The sequence below is a fragment of the Cydia pomonella genome, chromosome 10 (assembly GCF_033807575.1).
Source record: "Cydia pomonella isolate Wapato2018A chromosome 10, ilCydPomo1, whole genome shotgun sequence".
In the NCBI taxonomy this organism is placed as follows: domain Eukaryota; kingdom Metazoa; phylum Arthropoda; class Insecta; order Lepidoptera; family Tortricidae; genus Cydia; species Cydia pomonella.
In genome coordinates, this window is record NC_084712.1 from 15,507,201 (window position 1) to 15,534,446 (window position 27,246).

Here is a 27,246-nt window from a genome sequence, read left to right on the forward strand (position 1 = left end):
AAAGTCAAACGACAGCAACAAGCTTACAATGATGTAAACGATGCTATTTCAAAAGTAGTAAATTGGTTCAATGTTAATAATTTATTGTTAAATGAGAATAAGACTAAATGTATTAAGTTTGTCACTAGTAATGTAAGGCATGTAAAAACAAGTGTCATTGTGAAGGATGAGGAATTGGAATTAGTTGATAGTACAGTTTTTCTTGGTATAACTTTAGATTCTAAACTCCAGTGGGGTCCCCATATTGCTACTCTTTCGAATAGACTGAGTTCTGCAGCTTTTGCAGTAAGCAAAATCCGTCAGTTAACTGATGTAAAAACAGGTCGATTAGTATATTTTAGTTACTTCCATAGCATTATGTCATATGGTATTTTACTGTGGGGTGGTGCTTCAGATATAAATACCATTTTTGTTCTGCAGAAGAGGGCTATTCGAGCAATATATAAAATGAACCATAGAGACTCACTGAGAGATAAATTTAAGGAAATTGACATCATGACAGTGCACTGTCAATACATTTATGAGAATATTCTGTATGTGCATAAAAATATTGCCGATTTTAAGAAAAATTGTGACATTCATAATATTAATACTAGAAATAAACATAAGTTCGCCGTGCCCTTCACTCGGCTCCATAAAATTAAAAAATCATTCATGGGTAATTATGTGAGATTTTATAATAAACTTCCAAACCATATTACTGAGTTACCAATTAATAAATTTAAGAATCATGTAAAGCGTAAACTTATTTCTAAAGCTTATTATACCACACAAGACTACATGAATGATAAAACAACGTGGGATTAATTGTGATTCGAAATGATTAATTATTTATTATATTTGAATAATGATGATGAAATGGATATTCCAATGCATGTATTTCCTTTGTTGTTTTTATTATATTTGTTTGACATTTAGAATTTATTCTAGAAACAATCTAGACTAGTATTTTTTATACATTTTTTTTGTATGACTATATTTTGTGAAAGTTTTAGTATTAAATTTGATCTATGAATTATATTCATTAGTATTATATATGGAATAATATTTACAACATCAATATATTGCTCTGATAATTAGATTAAGATAATTATATGTAATACTGTCTTACTATTCATAAGTGCTTGTTGCTAGGCCTACATGAATAAAGTATATTTGAATTGAATTGAATTGAAAACATCCGGCAGACTGCAGGAGACAAATTTCGTATCACTTACCTTTTCTTACTAATTTTAATATTTTAAAGACGATCTCGATGTTCAAAAGTAGTACGGGAGCACACTCACTATGTAGAAATTAGTTTTAGTGTTAGTCTACAGCATAAAAATAGTGCCCACAACCTGCCTTCAGCACAAAATTGTTGTTTTTTAAGAAATGTGCAAATAAATTCTATATTCCTTAGATATTTTTCATTTATCTAACCTACCAGTCACGGCAGGAACTTCCGAATGAACTACATACGTACGTACTCTACGCAAATTTACTAAGATACGAAAATTCTACTACGATACTATTTTCTTTAAAAACAAAACAACTTATTGCGTAAATTTTTCAAACTAATTTCTAAATTATCAAATCGTTCCAGGGTCGTCATCAGGCCGCGGCTACACCCTCTCAGACGACAAATCACATGAAGCCGGCTACGACGCCTTCGTGACCGGTCTGTGCTTCCTAGCGATGCGGTCGCACGTGTCTCGCATGCGCGGAGAAAGCGAGAGGTCCGAGCCTAGCGCGGCGGTGCTGAGGCCGTTCCTTAATAAGCTGTTCCTTACGAAGACTGCGTACCAGGATTCACCGTATATGAATATCGATGGACCGGATCGTAAGTTTTTTTGATATAGTCTGGTAAAACATTTTTTTAGTAGAAGGTCTGAAACCGTCGTCTACGGTTGTTAAAAGGTTAAAATAGCAATATCCATAGACTACAAAGACGGCTTAGTATTTCATGTTAGTCTCCATAACTCCATAGGCTTCTGTGGCCAAAATGGAGATAAAAACTGTCCAAAATTTGAATTTGCAAAGAGCAAATATCAGGACCAGGGAAGTTACGAGAAGGCGTCGTTGAACGGCCGACGCGTATGAAGGGATCGCGGCTGCCCGCGTATCTTAGCTGTATGCCTATATGATTTATTTATTTATTTAAACTTTATTGAACAGTAAAAAATATACAGTGACAAAAGGCGGACTTAATGCCACGTGGCATTCTCTACCAGTCAACCTTGATATGACTTGATATGATTCTACTAGTTAAAAGTATTATTCTGGTTGACTCATAGAAGAAATATTGTATACAATATTGATATAATCAAGCTTTTAAATCTCGTACGCACTAGGTACTGTCACGTCTGAAAATATGGGTTCGAAAAAATATGTATACACTACCTTAATATATGGGCAATAAAGTCGTGTATACATATTTTTGGCACTTTTTTCGTATCGATATTTTCAGACGTGACCGTACTCGCCTGAAAAGCTCTCCGTTATATGACGATTGTATAAAATGCTTTTGTCGACAGTATATACAACATATTGTATATTGACTGGAGCGTCTATACAGAGTAGATAGTTAAAAACTTATGTATGTACTGACGACACTGTATTGTGAACCGCGAGTGAGACGAGTTCTGATTTATGGGAAAAAGTTTTGACGTCATTATTTTCGAATATGGAGGCACCTGGTAGTTGTGACTGGGCGACCTGTACGTTGTTTTGTTACTTTTTAGTTTAGTTTAGTTGTAATTAGTAAATACTAACACTAGTTATTAGGTACGTAGCTTAGATAAACTAACAAAATCTATGGATTGTAAAGATCTGAAATAAATGATAATTTAATTTAATTTAATTTAATTTATTAACTGTAAAGACTGTAGTCTCACTGTCACACAATACAACAAGGTGTGGAAAGCTGTATTTTATATAATTAAATAAATAGGTGTTATCACTCCCAACAGATTCCTTGTTTAGGTAATGAAATATTTTGTTCACAGCTACACCGTCCAGAGACCACGTGTTTCACCTCACGTTCCCCGTGGAATGGCAGAGGAATGACATCAATCAGTTGTTCAGTCCTTTCGGTAAGATGTTCCTCATCTTAGCGCATGTACGGTTGGTTCCTAAAAGAATCTGCGGCCAGCTTTTGGCAATCTACGAAAGCGACAACCTGACCAACCTTATTGGGGTTAGACCGGTTTCCTCACGATGTTTCCTCCACCGAAATACCGTTTGGTAAATATTAAATGATTCCAAGAAACAATGATAGGAGTCAAGGCTGTAACTCAGGACTTGTTTGAAAGCCTCAAGTTTTACTTTTATTTATTTTTATTTATTTATACAAGGAATTCCAACAGCTATAAAAAATACATTAAACTTTTTAGATAGTAGTACAGAGCCAATTACCTACAGGAACTCGCAAATAGAAACTGTATATATAATAACAAAATACACACTAGATACAAAAGCACATGTGACACAAGATATTACAATATGAAATATATCAAGGTTACAATTAATAAAAAAAAGAGAGACCAAGAAATAGAAATAGAAAATTACGCTAGGTCACCTGCAGCTTTCAGTAAGATTACTTTTTTTTTTGTTTGCAAAGTTAATAAAAAGTTACATGTGCACAAATATTTCTTATGTCCTATAGGTCCCATAGTGGTACAGTTCATCGACGACACGTCTGCGTATGTGGCGCTGTCGCGACGCGAGCAAGCGCGGGACGTGATGCGGACGCTCGCCAAACATTCACGGACCACGCTCGTGCCGTACGCCAAGTTCAAACACATGGTAAATATTGTAGTGGTACAGTTCATTGACGTGTCTGCCTTCGTGGCGCTCTGGCAGGATTTCCCACTGAGGCGGAGATGAGAGGGGATGTGCGGGAGTCAAAGCGTTGGTTGTAATGTCTGACTGACGACATACTGACGATCTGTCTAATTTAGTGGGTAGTAATCCTACCCTATGAAGCCGATGGTCTCGGGTTCAAATCCTGGTCAAGACATTTATTTATGTGATGAGCACGGGTATTTGTTCCTGAGTCATGGGTGTTTTCCAAGTATTTATATTATATATATCGTTGTCTAAGTACCCACAACACAAGCCTTATTGAACTTACTGTAGAACTAAGCGCCACTTGCATAATCCCACTAACCCGGGATTAGCTGGTTAAACCGTTAACCCAGTATCAAATTGTACAGGTAAGCATTGTAACTCCAGGATGAACCGGTTAACCCCGTCTTAGTAGGATGGTGCAAGTGGCCTTTAGTCAATTTGTGAAATAATGTCCTACAATATATTGAAAAAAAAAAATAGCGGAGCGGAGACGAGGTATGGATTACAACCGATGCTATTGGTTGATTCGGGTTGGTGGTAACTAGTGGGTTTTTTTTCCCAGTAGTTACCACTGGTAACGACTTGGTGGTAACTTGTGGGATTAACCGATTGATTCCTTAATGTCTCCTCTCGTCTCCGTCGCAGTGGAAAGGCAACCTAACGGTTTTTTTTCCGACAGGCTTCACAAGACAGCAAGCACTGGCGCAAGGAGGAGTACACGTGCGTATACCACTTATTTATCATTGTACTTGCCGCCATCTTTCTATTTTTTCTCTTCTTGGTATCCAAGATAGCGGAGCCAATGATTCTTAAATAGTTAAATTAATTTTTAGACATCCAGGATATTTGGCAATTCTCCTCTAGCCACCCAGATACCTATATAAATGTCTCCCATTCCATTCTATTTTGAATCTTTATTTTGATGAATCAAAATTGCATTTGTGTTGGCAAGTTTGCGGCTGCTGGATATTAAGATTGGAAGAATCAAATAAATTGAAAATTTAATGAGCCTAAAAAAAAATTTGCTTATGATATTTCCGATGCTGTTTAATTTTTACACATTCATTGTGTCCTTCTATTTTGTGCAAGTATATGAATTCATAGTGAATCTAAGCATAGACGTACCTATTAATTGCATTTATATTATATTTTAATTTCTATTTATAATATATACATTAATTATAATTATAGGTAAATTAGGCATTTATTAAAAAAAATGTTTCTAGACACATACGGTTTACATACTCTATATGCTTTTCATAATTTTAATACATATAGTGACGTTGTTTTTATACGTCTTGACCTAATCTTATTTTTAATTATTTTTTATGGCATAAATTTGACAAAGACAGCCTGTTGATCAGGGTATTAAAAAAACTTAGCGTTCTCATCACGTGTAAAAAAAAAACACTTTTGTCATGAACAGAGTGAAGAAACATTTTTATATTAAATAATATTTTTAATTATTTTAAGAGACTTGTGGACATTTCGAATATTCAGGGTTTTCTTGTGCGTATGTCTATGAAACATATTAGTCTACTCGACAAACTGAAAACGATAAAAAATAGAGATACTATTCCTAAAAATACGTGTGATATCTCATTAGAATCGTAATGATGCCTAGAAAAATGTATTCTAAGCGTTTATTAGTACACAAAAAATATTAAGTTACTAACAAAAAAAGGGAGAAAAAAGTTTTTTTTTTTTAATTTCCCCAATAGTATTGGGCCAATACCTCATAAAGTATTAATATAAAAAAAAAAAACAAAATTAATATTATAAAAGAGGAGGATATTTCCAATAGAAAAGTCCATACTTGCAGAACTGTCTCCATTATTTGTATTTTTTATTCAACGCTGAAGATAGGTATCCGCGCGTGATTTTAGGTATGGGCACGCGGCTTTAAAAGCAAGTACATTGAATATATTTTTAAAGGCATTAATTATCTATGTAAAATTTTGAATAAATTATGTCGTATTATAAACACTTTAGAGAATATATTAACGTTAGAAAAAATACTTGAAGATTATTTTTTGTACTAATTAGGAAATTGTTTATAAACAAAATTTTCTCGAACTTCCTTCTTTATTGTAAACAAAAAAATGTATAAATAATTAATTCATTATCTTAAAATCTTTTTGCTTCGTGAAGCTCTTTTTATACACACGCTAAACCAGATCGCGTTATAAAAGTTTTGAAATAATTATTTTAAAACTTTTATGACGTGAGATTGTTAAGTATGTACATATAAGAACGGGGCGAAATGTTTTTACGCCAATTTTTTTTTTATATTTAAAATAAAGACAAAATTTCTAAAATTGTGCTACTTAATAATTGCCTAACGTGTTAAAATAATAACTTTAAGATAAATTGCTAACAATATTACATTCTTTGTCATGTTAAAAATACACCACCAGGCTGAATGAAACTATCATTGCCACGTTGCACGTTGGCTATCGTTAACAGAAAAAAAATATTAAAAAGTAAAACAGACGCCCGCTATTTTCAGTATTTTCACTTAAAATTTAGTTGTATCAAAATAATTCAACTTAAATCGCAACTGTGAGAGTGGTTTTGTATGAAATCAGTTGTTGTGATTAATTTTTGCAATGTAAATCATCGCTTAACGTCACTACGTTAGTGCTGAATTAATAATAACATTTAAGTCAAGGGAAAATTCGTAACTGTAAGATCTGTAAGTGTAATACTTATGTAACCAATACATATTTGACTTCTTGTGAATTTTCGCAAATGTATTAAAAAACGTCGTTCAATGTACTTTACAATTGCACACTTGCATTGAAATGTGCTATTAATACAGGTTACAGGGTGTTTATTTAGTCACTTGCAATAATGTATGGGGTGAATATATAGGTCATACTGAGCAACTTTTACTATAGGAGCAACCAGGAAATCGCGAAAAAAATATTATCTGTTTCATACGTTTTTGCTGTCTGACCTTGACATTTTCTATGGGAGAGGAAATTTTATTTTCGCGATTTCGGGATAGGTCCCAGAGTAAAAGTAGCTTAATATGACTTATATTTGTATTCAGCCCGTAAATTATTGCATGTAACTAAATAAACATTCTTTATACTATCATATATTGGCGAAAAACTGAATATCTTTTTTTCATGTTTAAGTGTTTAAATATTTTGCAATATTTCATGTGCTAATAAACTTTGCGAATACATTTTTTTAGGCATCATATCCAACTAGACGTATTTTTAAGAGCAGTATCGCATTTTTATACCATTTTGAACTTGTTGAGTATAGTTCATTCATTTTAGAATTAGAAAAAAGTAAATAATCTTGACGTGTCTTTAATGAACGACGACGCACCACGCGACGCATGAACGATGATGACGTTTTTTAAAAATTAGTTTATATTACTAATGAAAGAAAAAAAATTTGATCATATTTGATTTATTATTTATTTATTTATTAATAATTGTTAGATATTTGCTGTGACTTATTTTTCAAAGGTGTTTTTAATAAAGAGACACGTCAAGATAGCTTAAGTACCATCTTCTTAATGCTAAAAAAACCAACTATAGACCATATGATCTGAGAATATAATAGTACATTACGATACAAGTGCGAAAAATAGGAAATTCGAAACGAGTGGCGATAAATTAAAACACGACCGAAGGGAGTGTTTTATATCGACACGAGTTGCGAATTACCTATTCGCACATGTATCGTACAACGTTTTACAGTACATATGGCCCTTTAAATGTTCGACACAGTAACGTAATATGCTACTTCTCGCACTAGTGCTATAAAGTAGCCCCATATGTACTGTAAAATTATGTTAGGTACTGTTTACAGGTGTAGGTGTACATGTAGTAGATTATATCAATAAGGTTTTTAGGGTTCATGTTGGGCCACACATTTATAAAATGTCGTATAATTACCGCTTATAAGTAGTTAAGTGTTTTTATAATGCTTTATATTGCATAAACTTGTTTTACGAAAATCGTTTACTATGTAAAAGTTTTAATATTAATAGGTATCATATTGTTTGCGGCTTATGAATGATCCTGAGAAATATTACGGTTTTAGCTAAAAAAAATGCAATATTTTTACATCATGTTCATACTCGTACTTAGTGTACTTGCCTACATTGAGACCAACAACTTTTGTGCGAAAATAAGTGTCATGTATTGTGTTACCAATTCCATTGACTTTATTACGTTTTAGTCACGGACATATATGACAAATTTGCCCGTACGTCAACTAAATCCTAGCGATGTTGTATAATGTATACCGGTTGGTTCGTAAATTCTAGGCTTTTATCGAAATACTTAGTTCGAAAATAAATATGGCAAGAAAGATATTGCTGTTTTGAACACGATAGTATATTAACAATAGACTAAGAAGCACATGAATGTCATAAATTACTCATTTGGTAGCCTTTAAGATATTAAACATATTAATTAGGAACTTATATCAAGTACCCTCTGTATTGAGACATTGGCAATTTTTTACCTGTAGCATCCCAGAAGCATATAAAAAGATCGTCTATAGCATTGTATATTGAATGCTAATATTGACATATCAGAATCGCTTTTGTATTGGCAAGTTTTGATATGTAGGCGGCTACAGGTTAAGCCCATTCTGTAACACGAACATATATGTAACGTGACATCACTCGAAATAACAATGTGACTCTAACGTTATAATTACATTTAAGGCTGACACTCAGTTGCACAAAGTCCATTTAGGCCCAGTCCTATTATTCAGAATATCTTTGGTGAGTGGGACTTATAGATTCTTTTTTTGCGTCTCAAAAGTAGTATTTTGCATCCCATAAGTAGTAGGATTACTCAGCTCACTGAATTTTGCCGGTTATAGAAAACCTCCAGGGGCATATTGCATAATAAAATACAAGCTAATACTATAAGGGCCACTTGCACCATCCCACTAACCCGGAGTTAAGCGGTTAAACCGTTAACCCAGTGTCAAAGTGTACTGGTTAACCCCAGGTTAGTGGGATGATGCAAGTGGCGCTTAGTGATTTTGTATTTTGTATGTGAAATCACTAATTTTATTAGCTTATGCAATATGCCCCTGTTTTAGTAAATGGAATGAAATAACAACGACTGACTTCTTACGAATCAGACATGCCCACATGCCACCTCTTTTTATTTCTTAAAGATAAAAAGTGATAACATCTGATTAGGCGACATGGTTTAAGCGACACTTGTGCAACTGAGTAATAATGTAAGATCTCATAGATTTATAAGTGTCTTTTGATAATAAATATTACTTCTACAAGTTTGTTTTATTTGTTAGAGTCATATTGTTATATAGAACTGATTTTGAAATGGACGCATTCATTTAAGGAACTAATACTAGAGTATATTTATAACAAATAAGTTTGTATCAACTGGGGGTGAAAATAATACTTTCTAAGTTATTCAATTCTTAAGATTTCTTTTATTTGGACGTAGCCATCAAAAATTTTTCATTAACTTTAAACTTACGTAAAAGTACTGAATCGCTAAATGAAGATTGTTCTTTGGATAATGACTCTTAGTTACATTATTTTTGCGACAGCAATTCTGGAATTTTTTTTTGAAACCGTACCACGAAACCATTCTTTGTTGACCCCCGTTGATAGGGACTTAATTGTTGAAAAATAACTCTAGTGTTGGCTTCTTACAGGAAAGTGTCGATTTTCAAATCCTTCTATATAGTGACATCCTCGATATAGCCCACCACTTACTATGTTGTACTAAGAGCTCATTTAGTCGGCGCGAGAACTAATGACCGACCGAAATCAGTTTTTTTGCCGTAACGGAACCTTGATTTTTATGCCGAATCCTGCCAAAACCGAAACTTCTGCCGGCCACTACTGAAAATAAAGTTTCGACACGGCCGAAAGTTTTTTGATTCGAATTCGAATCTTTTTAGATTTACTTTAAACTTCATTGACATACCTAAATTTAATTGAATTCAAATGAGCTTAGATTCTTAAGCAGTTATCAAAAGCTTACTACCGAGGGCCTCTAAACCGCCACGCCACCGACCGCTATTCATGAAATCGAAATGTTACAAATTATTAAATTAGTGACCATCTTTACCTTATAGTTCCTGAATAAGCCGAATCCTTATCTTTTGTGGTGTAGGTGTAGCATTTAATTTAGGAAAAATTTCATAATATGAACTATTCTCAAGCCAGGGATACACTAGGCGACAAATGTGTCGTGTCGCCAGCGACGTCGGGTGAAGTGGCGCGACTTTGCCAGACTTCGCTTGACATGTCTGGTACCATCGCGCGTCGCTAGTGGGTGTCATAAGGCGTACGATATCGCCGGATATGTCAGGCAAAATCGCTCGACTTCGCTTGACATGTCGCCGACACGTTTCGCGGGACATTTGTCCCTTAGTACTTATATCCCTGGCTTATTATGTACCTGTAGGTCTACTATTACTAATCTCAGGCGGTTGGTAAAGAAGTTACGCGATGATTTTCTAGTAGAATGTAGCTGTGTTTTGGGACTAAAACTAGATATAATTATTTTTACATACTTAACATAATACAAATCAGCTTCATGTAGCCAAGCCTCAGTCCAGTTCATTGCTGTCCATAATAACTTCTGACCAACCTCAGTTAAACGGTATATAGACCTATATCTAATTTACGGAATACGTTTCAAAAGTAAAGTAACCGTTGAAACCAGAGACTGGTATATATTGAAGACGAACAACCTCCATACAATATTTTGCCATTTTAGCTTTATACGTAGGTAGGTATAAAAGCTGTCGATGCAAAACGCACAAAAGTACAATTAAAGCATAGTAAAGGTTTAATTTAGTAGTTTAATTTTTTAAAACCTTTTCTAAGTACTTTATTTGTGCTTTGAATCTTTTTAGTGACTTTTACTGCGGTCCAATTTTACACTAGCAACCCGCCCCGCCCTGGCTTCGAACGGTTTAGACAAAACCTTAACAAATTATACACCTAAACCTTCCTCAGGAATCACTCTATTGATAGGGAAAACCGCATGAAAATCCATTCAGCAGTTTTTGAGTTTATCACGAACATACAGACATACAGACAGACGCGTCGGGGGACTTTGTTTTATAAGATGTAGTGATTAGCGTGGCAGATTTCAGACGCAAATAAATAAAGTATAAAAATAAATATTTTTTCACGCTGCAGCACTCTTATACGCGGGACAAAATTTTCAGTACTTTAGACTCGATTGAGAAAATCGGGATATATATACATATGTACCAATTTACCAAAGTCTATCGACTCTTATTGTATTGTCCACAGAACTATCCTTTTTCTAAAATGTGTTGACCCGGCTGTCAGTCCTCTTTATTTACTAGAGTCTGGTTTAAACTAGGTTCGTTAAACAAAGTCGCGTATTCTGTAACGGCACAGCGTATTTCAGTGCGCATTCTAGTTTTATAGGAGCTATTGTACGGCGCGGAATCGTGAGAGGATATCGGTGAGGTGACCACGCCGACTACTCCGTAAAAAGTATTTAAAGTTTTTTATTAAATACATATATAGATGTCTTGCTTAATGGATTGCAATATATTTTATAATTTTTGTTCAATAAATACGTTCAACTACACCATTTTTTGTAAAGATATTCGAGGTCTAAATGCACATTTATTAAACAATTTTATATATAATATTTTATTTACAATATCAGCATACAATAATGGATATGTACAGTGGTGTTACTATAAATAATAATAATTCAGCCTATATACGTCCCACTGCTGGGCACAGGCCTCCTCTCATGTGCGAGAGGGCTCGGGCTATAAGAGCGTGAGCGTGGGGTGTTACTATGACTAGCTTAAATCTAAATTAGGCCCTTGAGGCATTGTACCAAGGATGCTGGCGGCATTTTCTTGTTGTATCGCGATGCTGATACGTTGTGTGAGGAAGCCGCCAGCTCTTCGGTCACCAGTTACATCAACCAGACGCTTCGCGATCTTTGCAAATAACTTGTGCGCAATTTTATTTGATTCCTTATGTTACGAGTATAACGGGGAAAAATGTATGGCAACTTTATACCTAAACGCATTTTTTAAAGAGATAATAACGAAAAACTATTTCAGGATTCTTTTCATACATTTGGGGAACAATAGTATTAGATGTCTCACTAAAATACTGAATTAGTTTAAAATAGTTTATTTATCTTTGAGTTTTTACAATTAAAACAATACAAATCCTTCTTTCAATCGCTTGAGTTTTTTCTCTCAGTCGTAATCTAACTGTCAATGTCACATTTTACCAAAACCGCGGCAAAACTATCTGTCACTTGTCAAACACTTGACAGAATAAAACTAAAAGATCGTTCGAGATATCCTTAATATCTAATAATAGATATCATATTTATTAGAAACATTTGAATCTTATTGGAAGTAGAATCGATTGGCGTCTTACAAAAAAATCATGCATGTTGCTAATTGGCACTCTTGATTAGGTGTGTTTAATCCAGCTTGACTGATAGACTGCTCCTGTTGACGAAAAAACCTGGAACTATAAGGTAAGACATACCAAATTTAGTTTTGTATTTGTTGGTTTTATTTTTTTATCATAGTTTTTTTTTGTGTAATTTGACATTTAGAGACAGTATACATCTCTAATAAAGTATATATTATTTCATAGATTCCATATTTGTAATTATTTTTTTGTAATTTTTATTGTTTGTAAAAATGGATATGTAAAAGTGCCCCTGTGGCCTATTTACTGAATAAATGTTTGATATTTGATATATTTGTTTTTAGGAGTTACAAAGATAGATTTTCTTTTAATAGTCAAAAAATTTTTTTTTGCTTTCTATGGTTCCTGGTTGCCAGCTTCCTCTTTTTCGTGTTAAATGCTAGGACACCATGCGGTATTTATTTTATTATTAAGTACATAAATGAATTGACTAGTCAAATCAGCACCTCTTTAAGAAACGTACCTAAAAGATGTTTCTTTTTACTATATGGATGGAGTTAGTATAGGTAAGAGACACATTTCGTTTGTCGTCACAATATACTGTGATTATATACGATTGTGCTGATTTGAAATTATTAAAAATGCAATATGTTTATGTCTGAGGTAGTTTTTCTGTAGGTATCTATATTTTAGTAAAATCATAGCTGCCATAAAAAAAATGTGTATAGGAAACTGACCTATAATTGTCTTTTTTTTCTATGGCCGGCCTATGGTCACCCCACGACTGGACAATGGCGCGTGGCGATACGGCGACCCCGCGACCTCGCGCGCCGCTTCCGCCATCTCGCATTCGAATGCGCGCGCATTTGCATGTCGCCGACACGTGCGCGCCAGCCTCATTTACGTGCTGGCTTTTAATATTGTTGGCGAGATCAGAACCTGACAATAAGTCGATCATAAATGCGATGACAAAGTTTATTCAGTTTTTGTTGACCATTATCAAATTTGCCCCAATATGTAGTACCTACAGATCTGTCATTGTAGTTCAAAATTAGTACAAAACCAAGAATCATAGTTGTTCACAACGGTGATTTGCAGATATTGCGAATTTGTTAAGTCACCATAGAGAATTAGATTCTTAATTCATGATAATCAGTCGGTAGTGAGTGACCAGAGTGACCTACTACAAAGCAGGAGGTCCCGGGTTCGAATTCAGTCGCTGTAGCACGGTCGCATTTTTATCACTTGACACTATGCCTGTCACGTTCTAACAAGTATGTGCATAAGCATGCGAGAGTGACAGGCATAGTGACAAGTGATAAAAACGTGACCGTGCTACAGCCGCAGGTAAGAGCATTTAATTTGTGTTCTTGATTTATGGATGTTTTCTATGTATTTTAGTGTGTATTATACATATATATCGTCGTCTAGTACCCATCACAACAAGGCTTTTTGAGCTTACTTTGGGGCTAGGTCGATTTGTGTAAGATTGTCCCGTAATATTTATTCATTTGTTATTATTTATGTACATGTACTACTTACACAAGACAAGTAACGATGTATACAGCTCGTTACAAGCCCACTTCATCATAAGTATGCCAGCAGTCACGCGCAGTAGACCTGTCGATCCAATCATTACCGCCACACATTATATATTCTACGACGACTTATAATAGCCGGTTGGGTGTAGAATTTTGTTTTATGCACATACACTATATGTATTATTATACATACTAGTACCGTCCCTGAAGTGTCTCTGGCGACCCTGCGTTAAGCCCACGTGATCATTTGCATGTCAGCTGCCGTGCGCGGATGACGTGTCGATCCGACGATTCCCGCCCACCCACTACTTTACATTCGATGACGATGTTAGCAGTTTGAGCTAGGAATATGGTTTTATGAGAATTGATTTCCATTGTGGCGTTACGCTCAGTAGCGGGCTGCTTTGATATATTGAGTATTGTAGAAACTAACTAGTAGGATTCTAGGCATGTCCTCGCAAGAAAGTCATTTATAGTTAAAATAATTTAAAACTGGTAACTGTATGTTTCATATGTAAGATAATCATAATACTTAATGTGATTTTTTTGCGAGTTGAGCTCGCACTAGTATGGTTCTATTTCTAGAATCTTTAAATACATAATTATATAAAATAACTACGCTACTTTGATAGAGGACGTATGGCCTAATAAACCACCAAAGGTAGAATCGTGAAATTTGAAACGTGATCTTTAAATATTATAAAGCTATTTATAATATTTAAAGATCATGTTTCAAATTTCACGAATTTAATTATATTTCTTCCTCATCCTATCCTTCCTTCTCGTTCTATCCTCACAAAGCCATAAATTATTAATGAAAACACCTTATTACAAACATTACTGACCGAAATCATCAGAATGCCGTTACTACCTAAGATAAATTAATTTTTGCTTTCAAAGTAGTGTATAATTTGCCTAGTAATCGTAAGTAGATGATCATTTTCATTGCTCTCGAGTACAGTTAAACAGACTTCTTGTACTAAAACATGGTATAAGTAGCGCTCCCTAATGATAACTATGTCACTTAATTTTCATATCGGCAGGTATCTAATGCAAATTAGTCGATGGCATTTAAGCTTATCTTTATGTCTTTATACAAGAATGTTACATCGGCAATTTTAAAGAGTTGTTAAATTGTGCAATTTTGTAAGTTACTTCGTAATAAGGCATGTAGATGTACATAGATAACGAATAATTGTCGCCGCCTTTGACAAACCTTTTACGTTATCAAGAGATTAAATTCATCAAACTATTGTTGATTATGCTAAAGTTTTTGCTACTCAAATGCATTTTCTTTTTATAGTCGAGCTTGGGTGATCAGACAATGTAATGAACGGAGAAATGTTGCATGATTGTCAAAAAACTTATCTTCTTATTGAGTACCTAATTGCCTATGAATAAATGCCGGTCCGTTGACAATTCAAGAACATAATAATGAAGATTAATTAACCCTTTTATAAACTAAAGTACCGACTGTAAAAATGAACTCCAGCGATAGAGTAAGTACCTTCCACAAGAAAGAGGAATAAAACCACTTAAACATAAAACGCATATACATTACTACGTAGCCAACTGCACAATTTAGTTTTATTCCCTATTTTACGTTAATGTTTATTATTTGTTAATATTTTTAGGCACGTGACTAAAGTTTATGGAGCTGAAAGGTGTAACTCACGGCTTTGTACTTTAGAAATTTAGCTAACGAGTGCGTCGATAACTGTTAAGCACGAAGCATTTGCGTTTTACATGGTGATTCAGGAGACCTGAGAAGGATCGACCCTGCGCAGTGCCCACACAGTAAATTATTAGTAACTGTTTCGTACCAATATAAGTGAGATTAAAAGGGAAGAATAGCTTTGCGATCCTAGGTATTTTTCTATGATATTCCATTTGATTTTGATGTCGATCGCTTCAGCATAACATAATATATTCTAGGTTTATAAGTTTCGCTTTAAAAAAATAATAAATAAAGAAATTGTTTTGCAAATATTGAAAAAAAAGAAGAAAACCTATAAACCTAGTTTTTCATTGTGTCAATTACATAAAAAAACACGGAGAATGGAAAATATTTAGAAGTGGAAAAACGTTTTCTTTTTTGTATGGCACGTGGTATACTTCCCTCTTGACGTTACAAAATCTAGTGTACAAAAATGATTTAATTTATTTACGACAGGCATGGATACCACAATTAGAATACTTCCGTCAAATACCGATACTCTCATAGAAATAGGATAGTATAGAACGACTGTCAAACTTGGAAAGTGTGACCAAAAATGAAATGCAAGTGTGTGCGTAAATTGTCTATGTGCGAACAAAAATAATGATGTCATGTTACAACATATTAATAATCTATCGATGTTTAACTGCTTTATCGACTACTTTTTCAAATGTGTTTGAAAAAGTTGAAAATGATAAAGTTGAAGTTGTTTGAAAATGTGTTCGCAAAGAGTTGACTTACCAAAGAAAATTTGAATTTCGCACCTTTTCCTGCTGACAACTTGGGTTGGATGTGTATACGCTGTGTACAAGTATACGCTGTCTTGTGTTTCATTGTGTTGGCGGCAAAGCCGTGGAAAAGTGGTTAAAATGTAAGTACTGTGTTGGAAAGTGAAGTTTAAATTTATCGCTAAACATGTACACGTTCAAAAAAGGTATTATAACAATCGTTATTATTTTAAGTCGGTTATAAAGGTAATATCTTAATGATGTCTTGTGAACAACTAATTCCATACCTACTAATATACCGACAAGTTATCGATACAGTCATATGAACATTTTGTCAAGCCCTAGCGTAAAGTAACAGTTTAGGTTTTTACACAAAATATTCTAAATTATTGACTAATATGATGAAATATTAACACACAATTGAAGAAAAACTTATAATGAACTGTTATAATTGGTTTTTTAAACTTTTTATGCTGTTAATTTGATAAAATATCGTTACGAAAATTTCGCTAGGATTATCATAATTACCTGTGAAATGAGTATTTTCCTGGGTTTTTTGGCCCTGAAATACTACAACCCGGCACACAACATGACACCATCGTCACTAAATTACTTAATGTATAATTTTCTTTTTGATTCGCTTATATTTTTCACGTTAAAAAATACGGCAATATGATTTTGGCCGCCTCGGTCGCCTTCGAACTCAAAATTGGATACGTTTTCTCATATGTAGTCTGCCTCTTTTGCACTTATGGCTTGTTCATATACGTCATGACTTCCCTTTCGCACACTTCATCTGATTGTCAAGCGAAGCGACTGACATGTCTCTGGATACTCTTTATCCATGACAAGTGTCAAGTGACATTCAATGTCTCCAGAGTCTGCTTACTTTTGAAAAATCGTATCTCACTAAAGTTTGTTTTTTTCTTCGAATAAAAGTGCTGTCATAACGGTTCAAAAAGTTTTATATTTATTAATTAGGGTGACTGGAAAACAATCATATGGCCCGCCTGATGTTAAGCAGTCTCCGCAGCCTGCAACTCCATAATTAAATTTGTCTTCACCAAAAAAGTTAGAAACAGGAAAAGGGTGTGATTGTTTTATTGAAACACGATGGTGAACGATCAATTACCATTTACTGAGCCTAGTAGGCCCTGCTCACGTCTCATGAATCAACCTGTATACGCCCAACTATGGGATAATCGTGCCGACACTATCCAAAGTCAATTTCACTTGACATGTCACGATGTCCACCGACTGTCGTTTCTTACCGGCATTCCAAAATGTCAAGCCTGTCATCTTGACAGCGTTTAACTCGTTAAAGATGTCATGATCGGGTGATAATCCTTTGACCTTTGCCGTGACAAAAATACGCTGCGCTTGCGCTGACGGGAACATTTTTTTGACTCGGGTGTTTGTTCGATGTTTTATGCACTACAGCAGTTGGCTGTCATTTTGAATTTTAAGTGTGTTAACGGATATCTGTCAGACAGTATAATTTTAAAGAAATGAACTCAGTCAGATTAGCAGTCGGCATTGTTTTTTTTCTCTTCTTCCTTCTAATAAAAAAAGGGGTTTTTACTTGGTAGTTACTGAGGTATTCAAAAACAGCAATTACACCCACGAACACACAGATCCTGCTCTGATTTGTTTGTACAAGCTTTAATCGAAAGCTCAGCTCATAACATTCGCCCCCGATGAACCGATAAGCGAACAAATGATACATACAAAACCAAAACTACACACAACAAAACCGGGTACTCTTTAAATTTGAACTTGATTCGCGTATAATACGGTCGGTTTTGAAATGGCTGAGTGTTTGCAGTTGTTGCGTTCGGTTTTGAAACGAACAAAAGTCAAAAACAATTGCAAGCGCAATCCGCTCATCGTAAAGAGTCATCGCGCGTGCGCGGGATGTGTGTTCTCATTGGTTGCACGACTGCGTTCGAGTCAAGTTTTTGGGTGAACCATCGAAACGTGAGCTAGATGTCTGTAACCTCTAGCCTCTTTAAACGTCGCATGCGATTTGCAATACATTGCGGCATTTGATCAATCGATTGAATATGTTGCTCCTACTTCGCCAGCAATTATACAAATTCGTATGACATTTGTTGCAAGATCTCTTGAAGCCTTAAGAGGAAAGAGGACGATCGATTCTCCATACAAACGTAGTCCTCATTTTCCTCCCTGGATATTGTCATTATGGAAAATATTTTTACAGAATTTAATGTATTTTAGTCATAGGTCATAGCTAAGCCCGACCGTTTTTTTTCATTTTAATAATGATCATAAAAGTTAGGAGCGAAAAACTGGTTTCATAAAAAAAATTATTAAATTGAAAATGACTAAAATTCTGTAAAAATATTTTCCACAATGTCAATATCCGGAAAGAAAAATGGGAACTACGTTTGTATGGAATGGTGGTTTTGGGGCGGTCGTCCCCTTTCGTCTTAAACTAATTCGTCAGTAGTCTTTTTTAGATGTACTGCCATTCATTTTACGCTTGTTTGCATCTTGCATGGCAAAGCAACGTTACTATGTCCACGGCCACAGTAGGTAAGGAAACGCGCAATGTGGCGTTTCCTTACATAAATTAATGTAATTCATTCATTCATTAAGCTTATTCTTCCGTCATCGTCAGACTAAGTGAATTGACATATCGTTAAATATTTAGTTATATTTTTTTTGGGAATTATGCTTAACCACCAATAACATCACTAACATTGTCAGATTTCACTATTCATAAATTGGCTCCTACTCTGCAAGCATCAGTAATAACACGACAGATGCTATCTCTACTGAGTTACGTGTCCATACAACAGAACAGCTGTTCTCTAGATGGCTTGAGATGATTTAGGCTACTGACATTGGTCACTAACACGTGGACAGTAAAAGGTATCGAGGAATCTGTACCTACGAATATTCCTATAATTAAGTTTGTAGAACTCCAAAATAAAATCTCTGTTAACAAGGTCAAGCATATTTCAGGAAAAGGTTCTTCAAACATCAAAAGTTAACGACTTGGTACTTTAGTTTCAAGTATGAACTGAAAAAACCGGTCAAGTGCGTGTATAATACGCATAATGAAGGGTTCCGTACCTTCATACAATACACAAAGCCGTTCAAACAAAAAAGCGTATGTTTGCGGCACTTACTTCGTTTTAATAAGAAGATAAGTCTTTTATTAACTCTTTAATGGCTTAACCAATCATACTGGGCTGCCCCAGAAGTAGAGACAATTTTTTTTTCAAAATATGTAATAGGTAATCGTTAATAGCTATAATTTTGATTGAAAGTGGTAAGAAAATTAAGTTATTAGTTTGATATCGAATTGGCGCCCACATTTTAAAAATATTTTTTCTTAAATTGTTCGCAGCCCGTCGTTTTTTTGAACCAATGTTGATTGGTTCAATTACAGATAATGAAAGACACCAATGACACCAATACTCTAAAAATGTCAGCCAGGAAGACTTTGAAAGTTGTCTCTATACTTCCGGGACATCCTTTATTCAAAATAATTTTCATAGAAAGTGTTTATTAAGCTCCATTAAGTATTTGGAATTTTTCCAAATTGTTTACTGCCCCGGTTCGAAAGAGGGGGGGGGGGGGGGGGACAACCCCCACAATATTTTTGACTTTGCAGCGATTATTTCGAAAAGTATTTACATGATCAAAACACGTTGTAGCAACCTTAATATTATTTTTAAAGGCCTACCTAATGGTGTGCCACGTGTTTATTATTAGAAAAAAAAAACACTTTTACGGCCGGATTCGAAGAATGATTAAGACACGTTTAAGATCTTGGAAAGATCTTTAAAAGATTTATAACTAAACGATATGTCAAAAATGACGTTTAATTCGATTCCGCTGTGATCCCAATAAGATCTATCTACGATATTTCTAACGTCAAAGTGACATTGGTTGCCCGAATCGAGATGCTTCTGTCAAATATATGACATACAAACGATGTCTACATGAGAACTTATCTAAACCAGAACTTATCGTTATCGTATCTCATTCTTCGAATCGGGCCGTTAGTTCTTCTATAGAGGCAGTGCCTGCCCCCCCCCCCCCCCCCCCCATGAAAATATACTAAGTAGTGGCTCGCCTACGGTCCAAATTTCGTTAGGTTAGGTTAGGTTAGGTACATTAAAAACTTATTTAAGACAAAAGTGGAGGACCCGCGTGAATTCGCCTTTTCATACAAACGTAGTCCTCATTTTTCTCATTAACATTATTGTTTTTTTTGGTACAATTTGTTGTATATCGACTACAGCTATGCCCCTACGTTAAATTTTTTCGAATATTTAATTATAAGAGTTAGGAGCATTTAGAATATTGTTTGAAAACTTTATTTCGCTCCTAATTTTTACAAAATATCGACATCTCGAAAAAAGTCAAACATAGGGGCATACCTAGATATAATTAATATAAACCAAATAATGTAAAAATATTTTCCACAATGTGAATACCCAGCGAGGAAAATGGGGTTTACGTTTGCATAGAGAAACGTCCGTCTCCGTCTCCTTTCCCCTTAAGGGTTTCTAATTTACCATGAGCTATCACAAAATGAAAACAGAATTCCATAGGAGTTCTCATTGCATCCAAACGAAATATGCATTTTTGGTTAGTGGAAAATGGGGACTAAAATTTTCAATCGCACCTCAACACATTAAAATAACGTTTTTTTGTTTAGTTATTTATATCATATGCATGTTTTATGGCTGCGACACATTCGCTTGCAATATTATTATTATTGCATTAACGATAACACATAATATTGGGGCAATTATGGTTGCTATACTTGATATATGGCATGCTGCCAATATACAGGCATTACATTTACTTGTTTGTTTTTCCAAGTGATCCATTACTAACCGTTTTCAGAGACGTAAAGACTAGATACTTTGAATTCATCCAACGTCTGAAACTGATTTCTTTCCCGCAATCCACACATCTTTTACGGTCATTTAAGTTTCACAGGCCATAAGCGGCAGTGTGAAAACACCCTAATTACACGGGCACTGTTGCCTTGTACAGCCGGCAAAAAATAGGTAACACGAGATAGCACTGTAACATTGGGGTGACATGAGCCGTAATTGATCGCGTGAGTAAAGAGACATCTGTACGGTCAGTAGAAATAGCTAAGAAGAATCTTAATTCATTTTCTTCACAATGGAGTTTTGGGGAGTTTATGGTTAAATTTTGGTTGTGATCTGAGTCCAAGTAAAAGTATGCACAGTCAGCAAAACTATTAGCTCAGCATCCCTGCCTATTTATATACAGGGATACATAATTTTACTTGAACTTAAATCACAACTAAACTCGTTGTGCTGACTGTACAAGGAAATTATAACAAGAAATTTCCAGAAATTGGGAAGTTTATAATTAAATGGGTTTGAATCCGATAAACACTGATGTTTCCTTTTCATTTAAGAGTGACGAAGACGAAACTTCTTAGTAATATGTACTTAATTGTTGATGAGTTGACGATTATACTAAAATGCTGCTTGATGAGTGCTTTCCTATTTTAATTGTAATCAATATTCTTTATAACCATAACACCTACTGATGATCAATCTTTCACATATATTTTTTTGATACAAGCTCTCAAACTTTTATCGATCTTGTAAGTCATAGATAATTTACATGGATTTTAGTAAATTTTAACGATATGACACCTACGCCCCAAAATGTTGAATTTAACTCCTTACTGGTACATCTCCAGTTTTATTTACCGGGTACAAGCTGCTTTAAAATGAGGACTAGAGCTCCAACATGTGCCGACCTTTTACTCGCACTTCCATGTTAGTCCGCTACCTGAACCACACACGACTATAATTGACACACGGTCGCGTGTCAAGTGTCCAAATACGTGCGCGAAACGCCGCCGGCGCAATTTGCCCCGGACGCGTCACTCACCTGTAATTGGCCGCCATTAACTAATGAGATCCGACGATAGCATCGCCGGTACGCGCAAAGCGGGTATCACCGCGATCGCTCCGTTAGTTTTTGGTCGAGGGATGCGCTGAGATTTGGACGACGGCGAATTTTTCCAGTACGCGCTACGTGTGAATCGTTTTCTTGCCGAAACTAACTGCCGATACTCTTCATACCTATATTCAGTGCGAGTCGAAAAGACGGTAATAATTATAGAGGTTCAGCCGTACCCTGATCAGCATATCTACATTGTCTACTGTATAATAGTGTAAAGCCATCGATTGTTACTCAACTCACATCAAGAAATTCCCTATAAGTCTCCATAAAACGGCTCTTCTCTGAAACTTTCCGAAGTCCGAAGTATAACTTCATCGATACTCAAAAGACATCGGTATGTCAAAGTACCTGACCTGTACCTGTATTGTTAGCTACCAAATTGCCAAAAAATGCTCTTTTCCCGGAAATAATTCCCCTCATTATCCTGTGTCTATGTCATCTCACTGACAGTCGAAGGATAGCCAACGGCGTGTCGGGAATGTCGAGATCTCCGATCGCAGCACTCATATAGCGATGCTCTCATTATAAGCCCATTTAATGCCTTAAAAGCAACAACTGGCCCTAACCAATTGCCGAAAAATATATCGCCGAATCCAGTTCTCCTCACTACCTGTGTCTGTGTCACCTTACCGACAGCCGAAGGATACCCGACGGCGTGTCGAGATCTCCGATACCGATGTGCGAACCGATTGCAGCAGATACCTGCTTGTAGCGATGCTCTCGATCGATTTCGTCACCGGTAAAAGGGACGCCGCGTGTTACGATAATTATAAAAGGTTTTTGCGGAGGCAAATAACGGGTTCGTTTCGTTGCAACCAAATATAATTGTATTCATAACACTATAGCTACTAAACATTCGTGTAAATCATGTAACGCATTTGTATTAAAACATTACCTGTCCCGGTGTCGGTCTGTGATAATTGGACAAGGTTTTTGACCGTGGGGGAAGTCCACGTTTACCCAAGAACGTTTGATATCTGGCTCGTTATTTTGTTCTCGCTGAGTGGTATAGAAGTTATGTCAGCAATATAAAAGGTAACGGTTTCAATATCGTTGAAAAAAAAAACAGGAAATTTTAACCTGAGTTTCCGGATTCAAATGATTCAATTCCCGGTAAATGTTTACGTTCGTGTGAAGTTTTATATTTTTAAGTACTTATTTCAAATTCAATTTCGTATTATTTTTACTATCAGTTGACAATGCCTAAGCTGAGTTGATGAAATAGAGCACTCTTTGCCTAACGAAAAACCAATGTAAAATTCACATAAACTTATCTAATCCCATTATCTCCAAGGACTTTAGAAATTCGCTTCAGCTTTTAAGACTTATTACACGAAATTAATCAGCTTAAATCATTTACGCTCACAAACACGGTATCTGCGATCATTTCATTCCCTCCATCACAAACAAATCAAGACAACCTTCAAGAGACATTTATCACGCGTCATGTTCCAGAATAAAACAGTTTATAAAAGTTTATTACGTAATAACCAAGCTGTCCTTAATGCAATATGTATTTTTGTAAATTGTTTCCCGTTTGGTTGTTTACGGTCTCTGTCGCGCATGAAGCTCGTTAGGCATGAGAGAAAGGGAAGCGTGCTCTTAACGCGTCAGGTTGGCAGCCGTGACAAACGGATGCTATTTTGCCAGTCACCTTGGATTAGCACTATAGTGAGAGGACGGTCGGTTAAGGCAGGAGCGTGAGGAGGATGAACAGTTTTGTAAATTCTGGCGAGATGCCGTTTTTTTCTCAAGAATGTTATATAATAGAAAAAATGCATCAAACAAACAATGGTGAAGAACCGGATTTACAATTTTTTTTTAATAAAAATGGAGTAACAAGTGAACATACGGTGGCCACGTCACCTGTCAGCCTAAATATGTCACAGACGTTTGTTTTGCCAAAAAGTAATGATAGAAGATAAGAACAGTTGCCTCGCTGTCAGCCACTTATGTAGAGTACTAAATAACCACTCGCAAAAAATATTGCTAGAGACCACTAACTGTTTGGAAGTTTATATTAATTCGTCGACCAGAATCAGCAAAAAAGGAGGTACAGGTTTATAAAAGATCGGCAATGTTCATATAATGCCTTGAAGTTGCATACATGTAAAGGCAACGTTGACCGCTTACCATCAGGCTGTGCCTTGGTTAACTACCAACTTGACACACGTGAATAAATAGCTGAACAGACAAGAGCAAGATCGTGTGTAACATGCATTGTGGACCAATCAGGCTCCCGTTCCGGATTCTAAATAGAATCGCACCCGCGTACACGCAGTTTGTCTTTAAGAAAAAGACAAAACATGTGAATCGAGGCAAGGGCAAGCGGGACGGTGGATCAAGATAACGTTGACGTCGGAGTAATAGCGCCACCCGTCGACTTGCTATTTATCGCACTAGAGTTAACGACGGTATAAGTCCTCTTTTCAAGTGTGTGGAATGCAATTCTGGAATAACAAGAGTCGGGTTACGGACACGGAAGCTGTTTGTATAAACTTTAGAATAAAAGACGGCAGCCTCGTTGGCTGAGACCCGGCCTCATACGGAGCCGGTGGTCTTAGATTCGAAACTAGGGCATATATATTAGTGTGATGAGCACATACGAGTATAGTTTTCATGCCTGAGTCTCAGACGTTTTATATATATTCTTAAGTATGACTGGATCGGATCGGGGCTTCCAGCATATAGATTGGGAAAGCGATCGAAAGATGTCCTAAGAAAATTCTCTGCCTATCCTAAGAAACTCAGTTATAAGGAGTAGTTCAGTAAAAAAGTGCCATTAGATTAACGGACAGATTGATGACACCGAGATCAAGTTTTCTACAATTATTTCTGAAGTTTTATGTGTCCACTACGAAAAAGATGAATAGATACTATGACAGGCTCAGGTACTGCTCTAAACTATATGGAAATTATAATTTATTGTTCATGTAATTAATCATATATCGTACTTACTTCGTTGAAGGATTAACGCAATAATCGCGGCCGACATCAGCGCATGCGATTTGCATAAATAAATGAGATAAATGCGTTTATGCTCATGCCCCAGGACTGAGAGCGTGATAAGAATTATTCCTCGTGATTCACGTTATACCTTATTATATCACCAATCGATTAAATATGAAAACACATTTAAACCAGAAGAGTCCGATATTACTAATAGGACTTACCCAATTGACAACATTTCATATTTTTAAGTGCTACTTTTTATTGTCTACATCGAAAGAACGCACTAATTTAAGGTACCCGTATTTTTTTATTTTGCGTAAGTCCTATATTTTGGTCATAAAATCTATTTATATTGTTACTTGAAACAAAAGGGCGTATGTAACAAACGTCATTTGTGAGAATCGTGACGTCACGGATCTGTTTCATACACTGGAAAAAACGTTGAATTAATTTACGTTTGAGCATAGACAACAGTGCGAGTGACATAACCTCAAACGTTAAAAATAAAATCACAAATTAACAAGTGTCACAAACGTCAAAACTCAAGTCAAACGATGGTTTTCATCCCGTTTTCAATGACAATGTCAACCCGATTGGGTTGGGAAGTCATTTTTAGGGTTCCGTAGCCAAATGGCAAAAAACGGAACCCTTATAGATTCGTCATGTCCGTCTGTCTGTCCGATTCTGTCACAGCCACTTGTAGTGGCAGAACTGAAGGAGCTGGGTGACGTCAATTTCCGTTTTAACTATTTTTAGAGATTTTGAATACAAAAATTCGTAAAAAATATATAAAAATTATTTTTTTGTAATCTACAGGAGCCCCTCTCGAAATGGTTTTCGATTTAGGGATATTGAAAATTTTGAAATGTTGTCATTGGATATGTTGTGAATTGTGTGATGAAATGAATCTTTAATGGTTATAATTCAATTGTAAAAGTAGAGATGATATATATATTAGCAAAAACTAATAAAATCATGGTCATGGCACCACTTCAAATAAGTTTCTAAAACCATAAATAAATTAATATTTTTCGATTGCAATACTGCCAGTCACAGTCAAAATGGACATATCGTACATTTCATATCGTCCACGACCAAGACATACGACTCGTGATTCCATCAGCTGTCAAGAGACAATATCGTATTGCACCTCTGTTGACTGCGTACTCGCACACTCGTGTGGAAACCATTATTTATTTACAAATAAGACAGCGTACAAGACCTATCACCGTTAAACCCCGCGCATCTAAGCTTTGTTAACAAAAGCTCTCATGTTTTATACCTTCTCGTCCTGTAATCTTATTAGTTGCACGAGCGCGAGCGAGTGTACTTTATGGTCGAACTGGTGTACCGTGAACTCGACATACGTAAGTAATCGGTAAGGTCGACTGGCATCAGAAGCGACCAAATTCGGCCACACTAGGTATGCGTTTTGAACAAAACCCTTGGAATCCAGCCCGTTTTGCCAAGCTAACAACCTACTTCCAAAACTACAACGCTCCATGTTTGTCCACCTCAGAGTCACTTAAGCCGTTCTTCCTTTATTTTAAATCCGTTTAGTAGACTAACAACGCACGTTTAGAAGAATAATGTAGCTTTTTCACTACACGCTGTAAACCCACTTTGGACACTTTAGGGACCTGATCAGTTTAAGTTTACACGGTCAATAGAACAACATCCCAACTCACTCTGGTCTTCATATGCATATGGGACGTTCTTCTTTTAAATTTCTATACGTTTAGTCGAAGTTAACAACATGGTTTTAGAAGAAGAAGAGCGTATATCGTAGGATGTGTCGTTGTGACACGGACATTGTTGTGTCGAGAGTGGGTTGAGATATAGAGCCGTTTAGCGATCCAACGCACGCGACGTGCGATTAGTGGACGACAGTAGGGTTTACATGGACGAGGAGGCTCATCTTACGAGTGTGACTGTGACATGTAACGCCGAGATCTGGGAGGTTGCCGTAAATGTCAGAATTCGAAGATCGACGATCTCCCATCTCTGTCGATACGCAAAATTCGATTTTCTAAGTTCGCTTTACAACAACTGCAATCGGAAAAC

General features: G+C 35.8%; 1 protein-coding gene across 1 annotated transcript in view; it reads left to right on the plus strand.

Moving 5' to 3' along the window:
* The window catches only part of LOC133522252 (poly(A)-specific ribonuclease PARN-like), a 54,111-nt gene that overhangs the window by 6,700 nt on the left and 20,165 nt on the right, over nucleotides 1-27,246 (plus strand). Inside the window, exons 8-11 of the mRNA XM_061857521.1 lie at nucleotides 1,586-1,822; nucleotides 2,988-3,074; nucleotides 3,647-3,786; nucleotides 4,511-4,551. Of these exons, the coding sequence (XP_061713505.1) occupies nucleotides 1,586-1,822; nucleotides 2,988-3,074; nucleotides 3,647-3,786; nucleotides 4,511-4,551 (505 nt within the window). The remainder of the gene's footprint in view (nucleotides 1-1,585; nucleotides 1,823-2,987; nucleotides 3,075-3,646; nucleotides 3,787-4,510; nucleotides 4,552-27,246) is intronic.